The following is a 16608-nucleotide window of genomic DNA, read 5'->3' on the forward strand; positions in this document are numbered from 1 at the left end:
CAGTAATCAATAACTATTGGATTAACCACTAACTTTGGATTCTGGAGCAGTGTGTTGCGCAGCATAAAGTGTTGCTACAGTTCTTCAGGGGTAGTAAGCGATATATAATGTACTTACTGTACAATACTGATAGCCCAGCTTCAGGTTTTCAGGATGCCTCGAAACATTCACTGTAGGTTACTAGGCATCTGCAGAAATTCTAGTTTGCATGACTAACATTAATGTGTATAACTGCTTTAACACCTATTCAGGGTTAGCAAGAGCTAAAAATACAATTGCAATACTTTTACAGGCTATGTTCTCAAAACACCCCTGCAAAAATCACCCAGCTATTGTACTTTACACCTTCACTGCCTCTCTGGTGGCTTCCCTCTACCCAGCCAGCAGTTAAAGACTTTGAATTCACAAAGCCTTCAACATCATTACTTAAATAAAGTAGGGAAATTATCATCAGAGCTCAGATTAACACCCTCTGGGTTCGGTGATAGCAGATATTGTTCAAGGGTATTTAAGGATCATCTGTGCTTAATTTGAGCTAGGAGCTGCCAGCGAGGCCCACTAGCATTCATACTTTGGGACCGGCACTTATTTTTCATTATCGGACATTGACCGACAGCAAGAGAGGTAACAACTAACACAGTGAAAAGAAATAGGAAGGGAAAAATTGAACAAAACCTCACAAAGGGAAAAATCAGAAACCTGCAAGAGAGAGATAAAGGGGCAGATTGGGTCTGGTAATGGATTAAAGAGGCATGAGGTGGATTTACGACTAAATATTCAGTGCAGTGTCATTTAGTAGCCCTGGCTGTGTGCTTCTGAGCAGAGCTTTGGACACCAACACTTATTCGTTTACAAATTAAGCACTGGAGAGGCACAAAAGAAGTAGTTGTAGCCGAAGCAATCTCAGCCTGGTCACATCAAGACAAATGCTCCTCAGCGAAACTCTGTACCTACCAGTCTGTTTACTTCCTGTCCTGACCCTGTTTTCTCTATTTTTTACTCTTACGTCTCTATTTGCACATTTGCCTTTCCCCCTCCCCGTGTTCTTTAATATGTTAATTTCCTTTCCTGCCTTATTTATCGTTCTTTTTTCCCTCAGCACCTACATTTTATGTGGAGTGCTCCTTTCCTCCATGTTTCACTAGTCATAATTATTTGCACTGGCTTGCTGCAAGTGCATTTCTGTAGATGCATGTCCATTTACCCTCACTGATTGCTCTTCTCACTTAACAAAGATGTGTGGTTTTCCTTGTATGTGGATGCTCAATATGTTTGTGCTAGGCACTGTGCTGTCTGCTGTGCACGTGAGGAGTACTTACTGATTATCACAGTTGCCCATGTAAAGTTATTGGTGTGGCCAGCATCGCTATGTTAATATGCTTGTGGCTATTCTCCATCTGAAATACTTGCATGACATTTACTCAAGAAGATAGTGTTGTATGAACCTTCATTACCTGTACACCCAGCTACGTACATTTACTTGGTGAAATAAAAAAATAAGATTTTTAAAAAACCCACACCTGAAAAGGTTTGGCTGCAAAACAGTAACATGGGCCATTGCTTATTATTTACAATGGAGACATCATGTTACTGAAGATACCTATAGTTTTCTCACTATATTATTACAATATGGGAACTTAATATTCCAACCAAACTAATGAACAAAATATACAGTAATCGCATATGGTCAATACTGCATTATGCGCAGAAGCAACTGCCCACTGTGTTCACTAACAGAGCAGGAATACACATTTGAAACCAGCATTGACAATGCCAATGGAAAACATACTTAGGTATGCTTGTGTTTGTATATATTATCACTTTAAAATCAGACATATTGGCATTGCCAATCCTTTATAAACATACTAGTTACTTAACTTTGGTAACGTTCTTTCTGGTAGAGATTCTAACTGCAGATTTCTCATCTTTTGATTATTCTCAAGGCATAAGACTGGATTTGGAACCTCTTTAGCAGTACCTCTGTGTGCTGGTAGTTGGTGCAGTGCGGCTCTGCATTGCCACTGTTCCACTCAAGAAATAAAATGCAGGGCCAATATAGGCACTGACATCAGTTGCTTTTGAGGCTGTCCACGACCATATACGGAGAACCTCAACAGTAAATTGCCTTTGATCAGTGTGCAGATTTTTAGACCTGGGATCCTATTAAATGGAAGAGTCCAATTCATAAAATAGGGAGGTTCGACATTGAATCTGCGGTTAGATAGAAGGAATCTCTACCAAAAAGACTGATACCGAAGGTAAGTTACTTGTACTTCTGATTGAGAATTCTAACCTAAGATTCCTCACCATTTGAATGGATACTAAAGCAGTACCTATTTGGAGTTGGTTGAGTGAATTGACTCAAACCAATAAGCCTTGTAGCATAGAGGGGTGGAAAACGCCCCTCTCAGCAAACATGGCTGTCCAGACAGCAGTATGTATGAAGGTGTGTAGTAACTCCCATATAACAGCCTGGGAGATGTCAAGGACAAAAACTCCACCTGCCAACACAGTAGTAGCTACTTTTGACTTAGTGGAGTAAGCTATCAGTCCTTCATGAGGCTGTTTTTTGGCCAATGCGTAGCAGATCTTAATGTAGAGCACGATCCAGCAGGAGATGGTCCTTTTCTGCACAGCCTTGCCTTTTTTTCGCTCTAGTGAACTCCACCAAGTGTTCTCTGGTGCGATTTAAGTAAAATATGTGCTCTTCTGGGGTCCGAGCAATGGAGTCTCATCTCCTTAGGGAGGTGAGGCGGGACAAAGAATGCTCGTAAGGTGATATTTTGATAGAAGGGGACAGGCATCACAACTTTCGCTAAGGATGCTTGTGTTTGTAGAACCAGTTTGTTTGGGAAGAAGGTGGTGAACAGCAGATTGACAGAGATCTTGAAGAACACTCACCCGCTGTGCTGAATTTATAGCGATGAGGAACACTGTCTTGAGGGTGAGAAGTTGCAAAGACCAGCTGTGAAGCAGCTCAAAAGGACTGCACATCAAAAATGTTAGCGCCAAATTTAAGCTCCACTGTGGCACGGGAAAGGCAAAGGGAAGAAACCAATGCTATATCCCTATCACAAAAAGAACTACTTTAGGTGATTAAAATAATGAGGGCTGGTCGTGCAACCATAAAAAGGGCAAAAGAGCCAAAAGGTACCCTTAACCTGTACCCGGAGAAATCCTTGCCGGGTGAGGGACAAAATGAACAAGCATTTCTTGATAACATACTCTGTGTCCAATCCAGGGCCACTAGGACTAATTGGGCTTGGTCAGTCCTGATCCTCCATAAAAGTTGGGGAAGGCGCGGTATCGGCGGGAAGGCATGCAGGAGTCCTGAGTTCCATCCAAGACGGAAAGTTTCTCCTAGTGCGAGATGCCTTTGAAACTCCAACACTCAGAATTACTTATATTCACAAAAGAGGCCGTGCACCACCTCAGGGTGCAACTGCCACTTGTGATCCCCTAGATGTCGATGGCTGAGCTCGTCCATCCTAGCTTTTAAAGATCCTGCCAGGTGGTTCACCACTAGGAGAATTCTTTTATGGTCCAGCCATTTCCAGAGACGTAGTCCCTCCAACCAAAGGGTCCACAAACCTACCCCACCCTGTTTTTTGCTATTCCACATGGCACCAGTGTTGTCCGTAAACTCCTATGCCTGCCTTCCCTTGCTGGATGAATGGAAGGTTTTTAACGGCAAGTAGATGGCCCTCAGCTCCATGAGGTTGATATGGAGCCAGGACTCCATTGGAGACCAGAGGCCTCTGGCCTCCACCTCTCCAGGTAGCCGCCGCAACCCAGAAGTGGTGCATCAGTCACCACTGTCTGTTCAGGAGGAGGGCAAAGGGGGGCTCTGCTGCTGGCCCAACAGCGGCCCAGTAACCTGCAGTCTTCTCCGAAATCTGGAAGTGGTTGGCCATCCCCTTGATGTTGGGCCCACTGAGACTTCAGATCCCTCTGCAGACACTGCATATCCCACCTGGTATCCTTGACTAGCAGGATGTAGAAGGCTAACAGCCCCAGAAGCCTAAGAGTCAACCTCGCTGAAATACAGGACCGAGGCTGTTAGATCAGAATCATGGCCTGAATGTCCTGGACTAAACCGTGTCCACAATAGCTTCAATGAAGGGGAGCGCCTGAGAAGGCGTCAGGTGTAACTTTGGCACATTGATAGTGAACCCCGAAGAGGCTCGCAGTCATCCGGAGGTGGTTGACGATAGTCTGGGCAAGCCTGCTTTCAAAATGTAGCTTTCGAGGAAGGGGAAGACTGGGACCCCTGACCGCCAAAGGTGTGCTGCAACTACTGCAATCACTTTTGTGAAAACCGGAGCTACACTGCTCAGATCAAAGGGAAGCACAGTAAACAGAACATTTTCCCGATCCACCATGAACGACAAGTCGTCACTAGGCACTGAGGGGACAAAGGTCTAAAAAAGGACTAAGGCCTCAATCCTCCTTGGGCGCCAGAAAGTAGTAGGAATAACAGCCAATACCCACTTCAGGCGCAGGCACCCCTTCAATAGCCCTTTTGGCCAAAATGGCTTGTACTTCCTGCCGCAAGAAGGACAGGTATTTCTCTGTCAGTCTTTCGAGGATGATGGAGGGGGCGGCATAGAGGCCATGAAAGGTTGTGAGTAACCCTCCTCACCTTTGGATAATTTGCGGGACCCACCTGTCCGATGATATGGCCTGTCAGCCCAGTAGAAATTGTTGAATCCTGCCGCCAACTGGGTGGCTATTCTCAACTGAGGGCATGCTAAAGAAGTTTGGCAGGTAGGGTCACACGGGGGACAGGGGCTGACTGGTATGTTGTCCCTGACTGCAGGGCCAGTGGATGGCAAAGGCTCACCCACGAAAAGCGCTTGGTACCTCACTCAGGCTGAAGTGGCTGTTTCTATGAAGTACCTCTGTGCCAAAGCCGCAAAAAGAACGAAAGGACTGATGAGGTTGGCATGGCAAAGCAGACGATTCCAAGGAGAGCGCTTTGGCTGTGCTTTCTCTGAAGCACCCAAGAATAGAATCTTCTTTGTCCCCAAAGTTTTTCATCCCAACAAAGGGCATGTGCATAAGGAAAGGTTGTACATCGCTGGAGAACCCTTTCAACAGTAACTAATCATGGCAACTAATAGAGACACTAGAGCCAAGCCATTTGCTCACCCGATGGAATCTATGGCACGTAAACCTGTAAACCTGGCAGCATCATGGCCATCTTATATAGCCTGGGTCAGTACGAGGCAAAGGTCTTTCAATACACCAGTTAGAATATGAGCAAGCAAATGTCAAAGAGTGGGAATAGAGGCACGGCAGGCAACTGCCATTAACCAACAGGAGGGCTAAACTAGTTGAAGTAAACACCCTCTTCCCGAAAGTCTTTATTCTCTCGGGGAGTAGTCGGTAAAGTGTTAGGATTTGTCTGAACAGTGGAAAGCTGCACTAGCAAGTTCTCAGGCGAGGGGTGCAGAGACAAAAGTTAGGGTCGCCTGGGCAAGTCAGTGGCGCATCACAATTTGCCAATGCGGGCCAGAACAAGGTTTGGCCACAGCCCCTAAGAGGGTGTCAGTGAGTGCCTCAACGAAAGGCAACAGGGACTCTGCATTGGTTTGCACCGGCTAGAGGACTTCTGTCAGAACATTAGTTTTGATCTCTAAGGTGGGGAAGTTGGAGGTTGAGAACTTCACTCATCCTCTGAATGGCTATCACAAAGGAGCCACTTTCCTCAGTGACAGGACCTGGAGGGGAGATGAAGCCGGGATTAGTAGAATTGTCAAGAACACTGGCAACCTGGAGGCGATCATACCACTTTTCTTCGCGGTAGAGTTGGCCAATTTTATCACCTTTATCATAATCGCTATCGGAGTCTGTCCCAAACAAGGAATGAGACCTGCCTTGCAGAGGTGGGGCGCAAAGCTGGTCAGATAGGGAAGATTGCAGTTCAACAGATACTGAACACAGCCTTGATCTAGGAAGTTGGAACTGGTGTAAAGAGTTAGAGGATGGCCTGCAGAACTCTTGGATTTACCTCAATGTTACAGACGGACTCAGAAATACAGGTTGTGTCGAAACAAGAGGCGGCATGGGCTCCACTGTCAACTGAGAAGATTGTAAGGCATGGAGATGTCCTCGCGCCTTCTCAGGTGTACAAGATTGGGAGGGGCAGTGCCCCCAGTGAATAGTTTTTCTTTAACTTACCAGAGAATTTGGAGCGTGAGCACAATCCACCTCGAGTTCGACTCTGGCGACTTCGAAACTGGGAATGGGCCTGAGACCGGCCCTCGAAACTGTCTCGAATTGAAGTCTACTGATGCTTGGTGACCTACAGTTTCACCTTCTGATCTTGTATGCCCTTGGGTTCATCGATCCGCAGGCACTGAAGGCCTTTGAGCTCTACCTCAGGCATGCAGGCACACCACACGTGGATCAGTCACAGAATTGTTTGCGACAGTTTTTACAAGGTTTGTACCCTGTTATCTTGTGAGGTGAACGGTCACCTGCACACGATGAAATTTGGGGCAAACGGGTCTCAAAAGAGACGGGATGTTGCTCTGGATCCATGACTGATGGTACAGACAGAAAGGAACTAACATCAGTGCGTGGGAGTGGCGTCTATATTGGCCCTGCACTTGATTACAAGAATGGAACACATGCAGTGCTGAGTACCACCTACTGGCGCGCAGAGGTACTGCTCCAAAGTTTACGGAACCAGTCTGATACCTAGGTAATATTCAAAACCCGAGGAATCCAGTTAAAAGTTTCTGTCAGAAATGTGTAAACTATCAGTAATACATTTAACTGTGTTCTAATAAAAATATTGGGACAAAAGAAAACACGAGTAAAATTAAACATTTAAGAGTGATACGGAAAAAGACATCTAAAAAGAAACTGAATGAGAAAGCATGCCCTAAGACTTGTCGTTTTTATTGCCTGTGGTGTGATTTAGCACCTGTGCCTTGAAGATAATAATAACAACGGATTGAAGAGTCGTAATACGTCCTAATAAGAGTGTTTATAATTTGTCTCAGGTACAATGAGGTGACAATCTACCGAAAATTCAATGCTTAATATCAACCACAAAAAGTCAAGAATTATACAGGATGCGTTTTCCGATATATAATTACAGCAGACTGCTTTGGTTTTATAGACTGTGACTTCTCAATGTAAGAGGCACATCTCAGGAGGCTTGTCTAAAATGGACTGTTGTCATCACATTTGTCAAAACTATCAACCCTAACGAAAATGACAGCACTACATTGTTATTCACCGCTGCCCGTCTGTCTGGAGAGGCACAGTAACCTCCCAGAATCCACCTTCTGTGGTGCTAAACAGACCTTGCGCTCTCCCTCACAAGAGGAGCGATACATTATCACCAAGGCATGCAGAAAGTCGTAAGAGGGACGACTGTCAACCTCTGAGACATTGTACAACACCTTTTGGGACAAAGCCTAGTTCTAGGCCAAACAATATACATACCAATGCCAACAATTTTTTTTCTAGTTTGAAGGCAAGATCCGTGCAAACTTTTCCACCCATAATGCTGGTTGTGTCATGAAGAATGTAAGTTTCAGGATACCTCTTCACAAGTTCTAGAGATGCTTTTATCAACTCCTACAAAGAGAAAAAACATTTAATGTTAGAACATGAATTCTTTGTAACAATTATCTTCCTTGAGGAGGCAAGTACACACTCACAAACATACAAATCAACTGTAACATTGTTACATTAAACCAGGAATGCATAATTATATTTATCAGTAAAAAATAAACCAATGGATACGATTCAGTTGTGAAATTAATTTCCCATAACAAATCTAAAACATACGATCCAATATGTCCCCGATCTCAAGCTGGTAACTGTAATAATACTAAATACTGAAACATTGTTTCTATTACAAAACTCATCCGTCCTAATGATATTCAACACTGAAGAAAGAAAGGCAAAATCATTCCATCCTTTAACCCGTGTCTGGGAGCTTGTATGCACATCTCTGCTGCAGGTTCATTAACATATGGAGGTATCTGCTTCAGTCGTTACATTTCTGTCACCCTAAATCTAAAAATCTAAAGTCTCTATTTGTAAACCACCACTTATCACCCATTAGGGTACCCTGCAGGGGGGGGTCCTCTATTAGGGCGGAGGAGAGTCGCCCCTACTGCTTTTTATCGCAGTGCGAGAAGCAGAAACATAAAATAGTAAAACTACCATTTTATGTTTCTGCTTCTCGCACTGCAAGAGAGCAGAAGTGCATGCCTTGCTGGGGGTGGGCGGGTCAGGAGAGTGGCTTGCCCAATGTTGTGGGCCCTGATTGTTTGGTGTGCCCCCTGGGGTCGATCAAACTGGTCATGCGCATTCTCCCTTAACTCCATGTAGGCTGCATGCAGCCTACATAGAGAAAGTGGTCTCCCCACAGGCGCCAGGCTCGGCGTCGTCCTCACCAATCCCAGCGCTGCCATTGCAGTGTTGTGATTGGCTCAGGGGAGGGGAGGAAGGCTGCTTGCTTCCTGTTCAGCAGAAGTGCAGGAAAATGGGATCCCGCCAGGAGCCGCAACGTCGTGGGACCCGGGAGGATACGTTTTTTTTATAAAATATTATTTAACACCCCGCGCGTGCTTGAATCCCCTACCCGCAAGTCATATCGGCCGCGACTGGTAGCGAGGCCCTGGGGCTGTCAGGAAGATTAAGTGAGCTCAGAGTCACATGATGCTGAGCAGAGCTGCCGCCGTGGTTCGAATCGCGAGCCCCACGCTCCGGAGTCAACAGCTCTGGCCGCTGCGCCACCCCTCTCTAAAAGGTAGCACTGCACAGAAAAAAGCACACCCAACTAGTAATGCACAAGATTTCTCAGAAACTGATAACAAAATAAAGCAAGAGACAAAATATTTATGCACATTTCTTCATCAGGGGCATCTCTGTTCCAGCTGTTTTTCTCCACTGTAACGTACTTGCAGGTGTGCATAAAAACTGAATGCTTGAGCTATTGGCGTTACATTATTATTTGCAACGCCAATTGCTCAAACTTTTAGTAATGCAAGACATATCGCATTGCAAATTCTTGTTTTTGTATCTATTTATTTACTTTTGTACCAAAGTCCTTATGTAACGCAACTGGTTCTTTTGTAAAGCATTTTGACACCTTCGGGTAATGTTCGCGCTATATAACATCGCATTAAATAAATGAAATAAATAAATGGCGGCACGTGGTGCTTTAGCTCGAAATGTTTAAGGATAAAGCTCGGCATGCCGCCATTGCTACAAAAGTAAATGGAAAACAAATGGTGGCCTCCTGCCTTTTTTTCTATTTATTTGACTTTTGAAGCAATCGCGCTTAAGATGTTTAAAGCTAAAACACTTCAGGGCTTCAAACATTAAGAAAGTGCTATAATTGAAATGCTTCATATCAGTGTGGCGGCGAGGGACCGGCATATATTTTTTCCAATTGCGCCTCCTGCTCTGTATACCATACACTGGGTGTTGTCTTTCTGAAACAATGTAGTGCAAACTGCGTAGCTGCATCGGTTACACCACCCACCCGAGTGGTGCTGAGGACGATGCAACTGCTCAACTGCCTCCATTGTCACTGGCAACAAATGCATCTTCTTAGTGCCATTATCGGCAACTTCTCCCACCCCCAGTCTGAGCATGCAAGAATGAATAAATACACAAGACAAATTTTGTTCTGGGAAAATAACGCTGCAGGTTTATTCCATACAAGAGTATGCAATATGTGGGTTATCTTACGGGTGGGCAGCTGTGCCAACCTATGCTGCCCATGCCCGCCTGGTGAGCCAGCACTGTGGGACACCCCGTCAGTGCTACCTTTGATGATCCTCTTCCGGATCACGTGACACGTTGGTCTCTTTTACTCACGCCCTTTTCAGGGTTGAGCATAGCAGGGCAAACCCCCGGTTGGTCAGAACCCCAACCGCCCGAAGGACTAACAGGGCGCCATCGCAATTTTCCAGGAACCTGCCCTGAGGCTCCTGGTCTTTGGTTCTGGCACTCCTACTGTGCCGCGCCGAGGTACCATTACTGTACCCGTCTGCTTCCAGATCCCTGTGACTCCACCTGCAACACAAAAGAAAACGTTAACACATTCAGAGTACCCTGTCCACCAGCCAGGTCGCCGGGTAAGAGGAGGGTGGAAGATGGCATGGCTAGGTGAACAGAGACGGCCAGGAGGGGCGGGGGAGGCTTATATGCCCTCTCCTTACCTGGCGTACCGGAACTGACGCCACAGTGGCGACCTGGCGAGAAGACTCCTCCAGGGACCCCCAACGACTAGAGCGGGTGGGTGGTGCCCAAAATGGTACTAAAGGGCCGCCCTGCTAGATTGGCCCCCTACGGACAGCCGCATTTCTGCATTACTCATGTTTTAAAACACCAACACATGCAAAGCCATCCATTGCAGGGGCCTCACTGTTGTGGTATGTATTTATTATTTGGATTTGTAAAGCGCGTAACTGCCTCAGCAACGAGGCGTCCCAGCGCTATCAGAAACCCCAAGAACAGATTAGACTACTTACAAGGAAAGAGCCAGGTCTTTAAGGCTTTACGAAATGCCAGATGATTGGGCATTACTCTCATAGTGAGAGGGAGTGTATTCCAAAGTTTCGCAGCCAAATAACCGAAGGAGCGACCACCGGCCCTCGCTCTCCAGATGCGTGAGACACGGACCAATGCAAGGTCAGCAGATCGAAGCAGGCGACCCGGCTCGTAGTACTCCAGCAAGTGGAATAGCCCTGGAGGGGCCTGTCGTGACAAAATCTTGTGAGAGTAACAAAGTGCCTTAAACTCAATACGCCAATCAACTGGCAGCCAATGGAGCCTAGGAAGCACATGGGCAACCGAGTGAGATCTAGGCAGTGCAACCAAAAGCCGAGCCGCCGCATTCTGAGCCCTCTGAAGGCATTTGATGCTCGCTTTGTTGGCGCCCTGGTAAAGGCAGTTGGCGTAGTCCAATCTGGACATGATAGACGCCTGGATGATAGTCTGTCGCACCTTAGAGAGAAAGAAACCGAGCAGTGGCCTGAGACCGCGCAATAGTCCAAAGCAAGTCCCTGCAACGGCCTTCGACTGTTTATCAAAGGTCAGGTTGCTGTTGAACCACACGCCCAGGTTTTTCACTGCCTCTTCGGGGCGGGGGGGCAGGCTTAAGGCGATTCGGCCAGCACTGGTCAGACCACAGCTCACGATCCCTGGCGAAGAGCAGAATCTCCGACTTGCTGGCGTTCAACTGTAAGCAGTTAGCCGCCATCCAGTCCAATATAGCCAAGAGGTCGTCCTTAAACTTACCCAAATTGGTGTCGCACTTCTTCGAGAAAGCACACCAATTGGGTATCGTCGGCGTAAGACACCAGGGACAGCCCCCTGCTCTTAGCCACCTCTGCCAAGGGTCTGACATACAGATTGAACAAAAGAGAACTCAGAACGGAGCCCTGAGGGACTCCTCGATGTAGAACAGCCTCCCGAGAGTGGTATGGAGGAACAAGGACCTGAAAGAACCTGTCTTCAAGAAAGGTCCGAAACCAGGCCAATGTCACATCTCTCACTCTCACTTCCTTGAGGGGTTTCAGAAGGATATCATGGGAAACCGTATCGAAGGCGGCACTTAGGTCCAGAAGGACCAGTGCCGCAGAGTCCCCCACATCCAGACTGCCTCGGATGTTCTCTAACACTGTGAGTAGAGCAGACTTGGTACTGTGCTGCGGCCGAAAACAATGCTGAGTGATATCAAGAATAGCATTCTGCTCAAGGAACTTGGCCAGGATAGAGTTCAGATGAGATTCCACCAACTTGGCCAGAAATGGGAGCTGGGAAATCGGTCAATAATTCCCGGGGTCACTCGGGTCCAGTGAAGGCTTTTTTAGTAATGGAACCACTTTAGCATGCTTCCATGCCCGAGGAACGGAAGCGGAGCTCAAGGACAGATTGGCCAGATCGAGACATACCGGGGAAATTGAGGAGTGCAGAGGGCAGAGGAGGGCAGGTGGCAAAGGGTCCACCGGGGAGCCAGATCTGATTTTAGAACACAAAGCCTCGTATCCTGACAGGGTCAGAGGAGGGAAAGAGGACAGGCTGACTACCCCTGGGTTTCCAGATTTGTCTGACACCCCTCCTTCCAAAGGGGAGGATGTCGTTGGTAGACCCCTGTAAACCTGCTCAACTTTATTCAGAAAGTACTGTGCAAGCTCATCGCAATGTTTGTTAGAGCTGATGTAAGAAGCCCTCTTGAGCCCCACACTCTTCATACCGTTAAGCCGAAAAAAATAGTCTTGGCAGGGTTTGAACTGGTTAAAATTGTATTGGCCACATAATCAGCACGGGCTCTGCGGATGCCTTTGTGGTACTGTTTGATAGCTGCCCGATACTCTATCTTTGCAGACGACTCATATGAGCGTCACCACGCTCGCTCTAGCTGCTTGCAGCGCTTTTTCGCCAGCGAGAGTGATTCAGTAAACCAGGGATTAGCAGGTCCTCGCCCCTTGCCTCCTCGTTTGGCTGGAATACAACTGTCCAGGCCTGCTGTCAGCCATTCCTGAAGACACAAATTGGCCGCCTCCGCATCACGTGGGAGATGAGGCTGATGCTCCGTTAACCAACTTGAGAAAAGGTCCGGATCCAATTTGTGCCAAGTACGTTTAAGCACTCGGACTGGGCAGGGCTCTTCTAATTTGCCCTGTGATTGCAGAGCAAATGGAACCAAGAAGTGATCGGTCCAGACTTGCGGGACCGGAGAGAAGACAGTCAAAGAACCTAAGTTGGAAAAGATAGGGTCCAAAAGGTGGCCCGCCACATGAGTGCCCTCAGTAACGTGCTGCATTAGCTGGAAGGCTTCTAAGTCAGCCAAAAAACAAGCAACCTCGGCATTTCCCCCATTCTCTAAATGGAGATTGAGATCCCCCAGGATGATAAAATTTGCCGACTTACTAGCCAGTGGCCCAACCGCACTTAGTAGGTTGTCCCTGAACAAGCTGGACGGTCCTGGGGGCCTATAGGTTAGCAGGCCGGATATAGTGAGATTGTGATTCAGATGGATTTTAAATAAGGCGCTTTCACAGCCCGCAATGATTTCCTTACACAGGCTGAGAGAATAGGCTTCCTTGGTAATTACTGCTATACCTCCCCCTCTGCCCCCCTCTCTGTTGATTGTCGCTAGTGCATACCCCTGCGGCAGCGCTAACCAGGACTCCGCTACCGAGTCTTGTGTAAGTCACGTCTCCGTGAGAAAGAGGGCGTCGGGGGACTCGTCGACTAGGAGATCGAACACCTACGCATGGTGTTTTGCCAGCGAATTCCTGGTCAATTTTGCAGTAGCTGAAGCAGGGGCCCTGGCGGCTCGTGGTGACCCGGCGCGGACGGGCGCAGACGGGCTAGCCTTTGGCGCGTGGGCGCAGCTGTGCCCGCATTAATAGGCTCGGGGCCAAAACAGCTGCCCTGTTGACCTCACACTCCCCCCAAGATGGCGTACCTCGCAGCTAAACTGGGAGAGTTGCAAGAAGGGCCTGACCTGCCGCCCGTGTCACAAGAGTGCCTCCCGCTGTTCCCCGCAATTTCCCCAGGCACAGGTAAACAGTTTTAAAATAGAGCAGAAAGCTAAAATCGGCAGCGATAAAATTTTAAGCAACAGTAGTGAAACGCAGTGACTACACTCCCGGCTCAAGCCTCAGGAGTCTGTAGGAGTTAACAATCAGAAGGATGATGCCCGTTTGAGAGGATGAGTTACTGCTCGGCTCTCGGGGCAGGAGAACAAGCCAATTGGCTGCACGTCTGTTGCTAATTGGTAGAGGAAGAAGAGGGGAGAGAGGAAGGCCCCACCAGCTGAACAGAGTGTCTGTGATAGGGGAGGCGGGGCCATGTAAAGAATGCTGCTAAATGCTAGAGGCGCAGGAGGGCGATAGGGCACGCAGTGCGCATCAGTGAGCAAACCAAATAACAGTGAATTGGGAATGTACTTCTGCATTAATGAAGGCATGGTAGAAAGGAAGCGATATTGTAAAGATCATACCTATACTAGACTAATTAATTGATCTGGTTTCCTTCCAGGGGCAAGTTCATTCATGATTGTGTATGAATGATTGTTATGGTTTATGAATCTACAAGGTGTTTATATAGAGAGAATGGTGTCCAAAAACGCACAAAAACTGAATGCAGTCTAAAATTATTTCAGTCTTCCAACCAAGCAGGCCCTTGCTCTCTAGCACAGTCCCCGTCTGATAATGAGCTTTGCTGCTTGGAAATAGAGATTTACGGGCTATTGACACGCACATGTAGTTTTCAATTTGCTGTCACGCTGTTTGGCGCCTTGGTTTCCATACAAATCACTCCACCACAAAATAACACAACTGTTATAACTCCCACATTTGCCATCTTTGCTAAAATACTCTCTGCCCTCTTTGATAAACTCATTTAGCTTTTCTTGATGTTCCCATCACTTTCCTCTTCTAAAATGTTCAACATTTGAGAAGAGGAAAGTGTGAGATTTTTTTTAAATATTCGGGAGAATGTATTTCTCCCATTGACTTCTATTGTCATGTATGGTACTAAATGTAAATATAGTTGCTTTTTAGGTTACGCCTGGCGTCCACTGCGCAGCAGTGTTCGCGCAGGCGAAATCTTTTGAGAAGCAGTACGGGGGCTTTGTCCCGCCTGCTCTTCCATTGGCTAGCTCCATAAATGGAGGCTAGCCATTGGAAGAGACATCTGTCCGTAATTCACGGAGCAGATTCGTGGGCGTGCCGGCGATTTTTTCGCTCTCCGCCCCTTTGAAAACGTCATTCTGGCGGTGGGCGGATTTGTTTTTTTTTTGGGACGGCATGTTTTGATCATTTGTTCGTGGCTGACGTGCAGGCAGGAGCCGGGCCTCGGGGGTCTGCTGGTCTCGGTTTCCTGTAGTCTCGGATGCGCTCATAAAGGGCGTCATCATCGACAGCGTAGATTCCTCCGTCAATAATTCTCCCAGTGTGGACTTTGACACGTTGAAGACAAAAGTTTCCTTTTTCGCACGGGGTTGTCCTGACTCGGCCGTAGTGTATAGGAACGGGAGCGCTTCCTGGAGAAGTGGCAGCCTGCAGGTCAGTATATACGGCCCTGTCCACCCCTTTTTATCCACAGTCTCGAGCCCCCGCCTCCTTCCTCAGTATGTACAAGGCTACCTTACTCATGTGCTGCAACATGCCAAGGCGGACCGCACGACTCTACCCCAGCCGTCCATGAGTGCTTCGGGGTACACTCTGATGTGGATTAGTGCAGAGAAATGCAAAGGTTTCCTGTTCCACCACAAGCTTCCTCGTGCGCCTTTGTCACCTTTCAGATTGGTGAAACCCGTTTCCTCCCAGGCGGAGACACCTCTGATGTAGGCTGGCGAGTAGCGGGGCGGACAGGATATGAGGCGATCCGTCTTCACAGGTTCCCCGGCTCTACCTTCTAATTAACAGAAAGTGGTTTAGCTTGCAGGGACTCGGTTGAGTAGGTCTGTCTCAGGAATGTCCGTCCGTCTGTCAGCAGAGAATGCATGAAAACACAAGGACGGGCTCGTTACTGTTCTAATTGCTGGCCACCTATTAAGGTAGGTGGTCGGCTTTGTTAATACTTTCCTCACTTCCCCTCCCGCAAGAAAAACAGGATTTACTGGGTTGTGTGTGTACTTCACAAGCCTCAGAAAATAAGTCGGGCTGGTTCTCTTCTTTGCGAATGCATTTCTCACAGTCACTCTGGTAAGCGGACTGGATAATATTTGAATAGTTTGTTCCTTTAAGTGGCTTTAAAATAATGTTCATTTGAAACACTAATCCAATTTTCTGCCTCAGTAGACTCTGGACAAAGCTCGCTTTGAAAACACCCGTGGCTTTCTGCTTGCTGCCTATTGTGCGATTGGCTATATCTGCACAATAAGATGATATACCCCAGAAAACCTACAAGTAAACACCCAACTAGCACAAAGGGCATGACAGACATCGGAATACTGTGCCACAGCAGCCCATAGCTGTCTGCCTTTTGATTATTAAAGGTAAGAAGACCTACGTATTTAGTGTGTGTTCTGGTTGGTGTTGCTGGTTTCACATTTAAGTGAGCATGCTGTGTCACAGACGTCTCTTCTGACCAGGAGGGCTATCCTCCAGCCCCTACTCTGGGACACTAACTAAATATCCCTGCTTTTTAACTGCTATGTTCAGAATAAGAATTACGACTTTCTCTGATTGTTTTCAAACCTAGAATCTTTTATACAGGCAAACAAAAATGAGTTATTGATTGCAAACAAACGAGTTTTAGTTTTAAGGGTTCTTTCAAATGAAGCATTCCATGACCATTTCCTTAACCACGCGGGAGCAAATTATTAAATAGAGAGTGGGGACATACAGACATTACTCTTGTTATGATTGTGTGAGCATGGCTGTTTAAAAGGGAGGATTATAAAATATTTAATTTGCATCTTTTTAATCTTTTTGAGATAGCTGAGTGGGTTAATCCCCTCAAAATGTTCATTCTGTGACACCAAACCTCCCCAAAGATCCATACTTCGGACCATCCTGATTGTTCTACCTCCCAAAGGATTATGCACTTTATTTAGACACTAGGCATCTAAGGTGTGACAGTTCATGCCCTCCATCATCCTCATGGGGG

At 47.0% G+C, this 16608-nt stretch overlaps 1 protein-coding gene across 1 annotated transcript in view; it reads right to left on the reverse strand.

The window, feature by feature from the left end:
- Positions 1-16608, reverse strand: part of ICE2 (interactor of little elongation complex ELL subunit 2) — a 747964-nt gene that overhangs the window by 572062 nt on the left and 159294 nt on the right. Inside the window, exon 5 of the mRNA XM_078680821.1 lies at positions 7462-7596. Within this exon, the coding sequence (XP_078536947.1) occupies positions 7462-7596 (135 nt within the window). The remainder of the gene's footprint in view (positions 1-7461; positions 7597-16608) is intronic.

The sequence above is a fragment of the Lissotriton helveticus genome, chromosome 3_1 (assembly GCF_964261635.1).
Source record: "Lissotriton helveticus chromosome 3_1, aLisHel1.1, whole genome shotgun sequence".
In the NCBI taxonomy this organism is placed as follows: domain Eukaryota; kingdom Metazoa; phylum Chordata; class Amphibia; order Caudata; family Salamandridae; genus Lissotriton; species Lissotriton helveticus.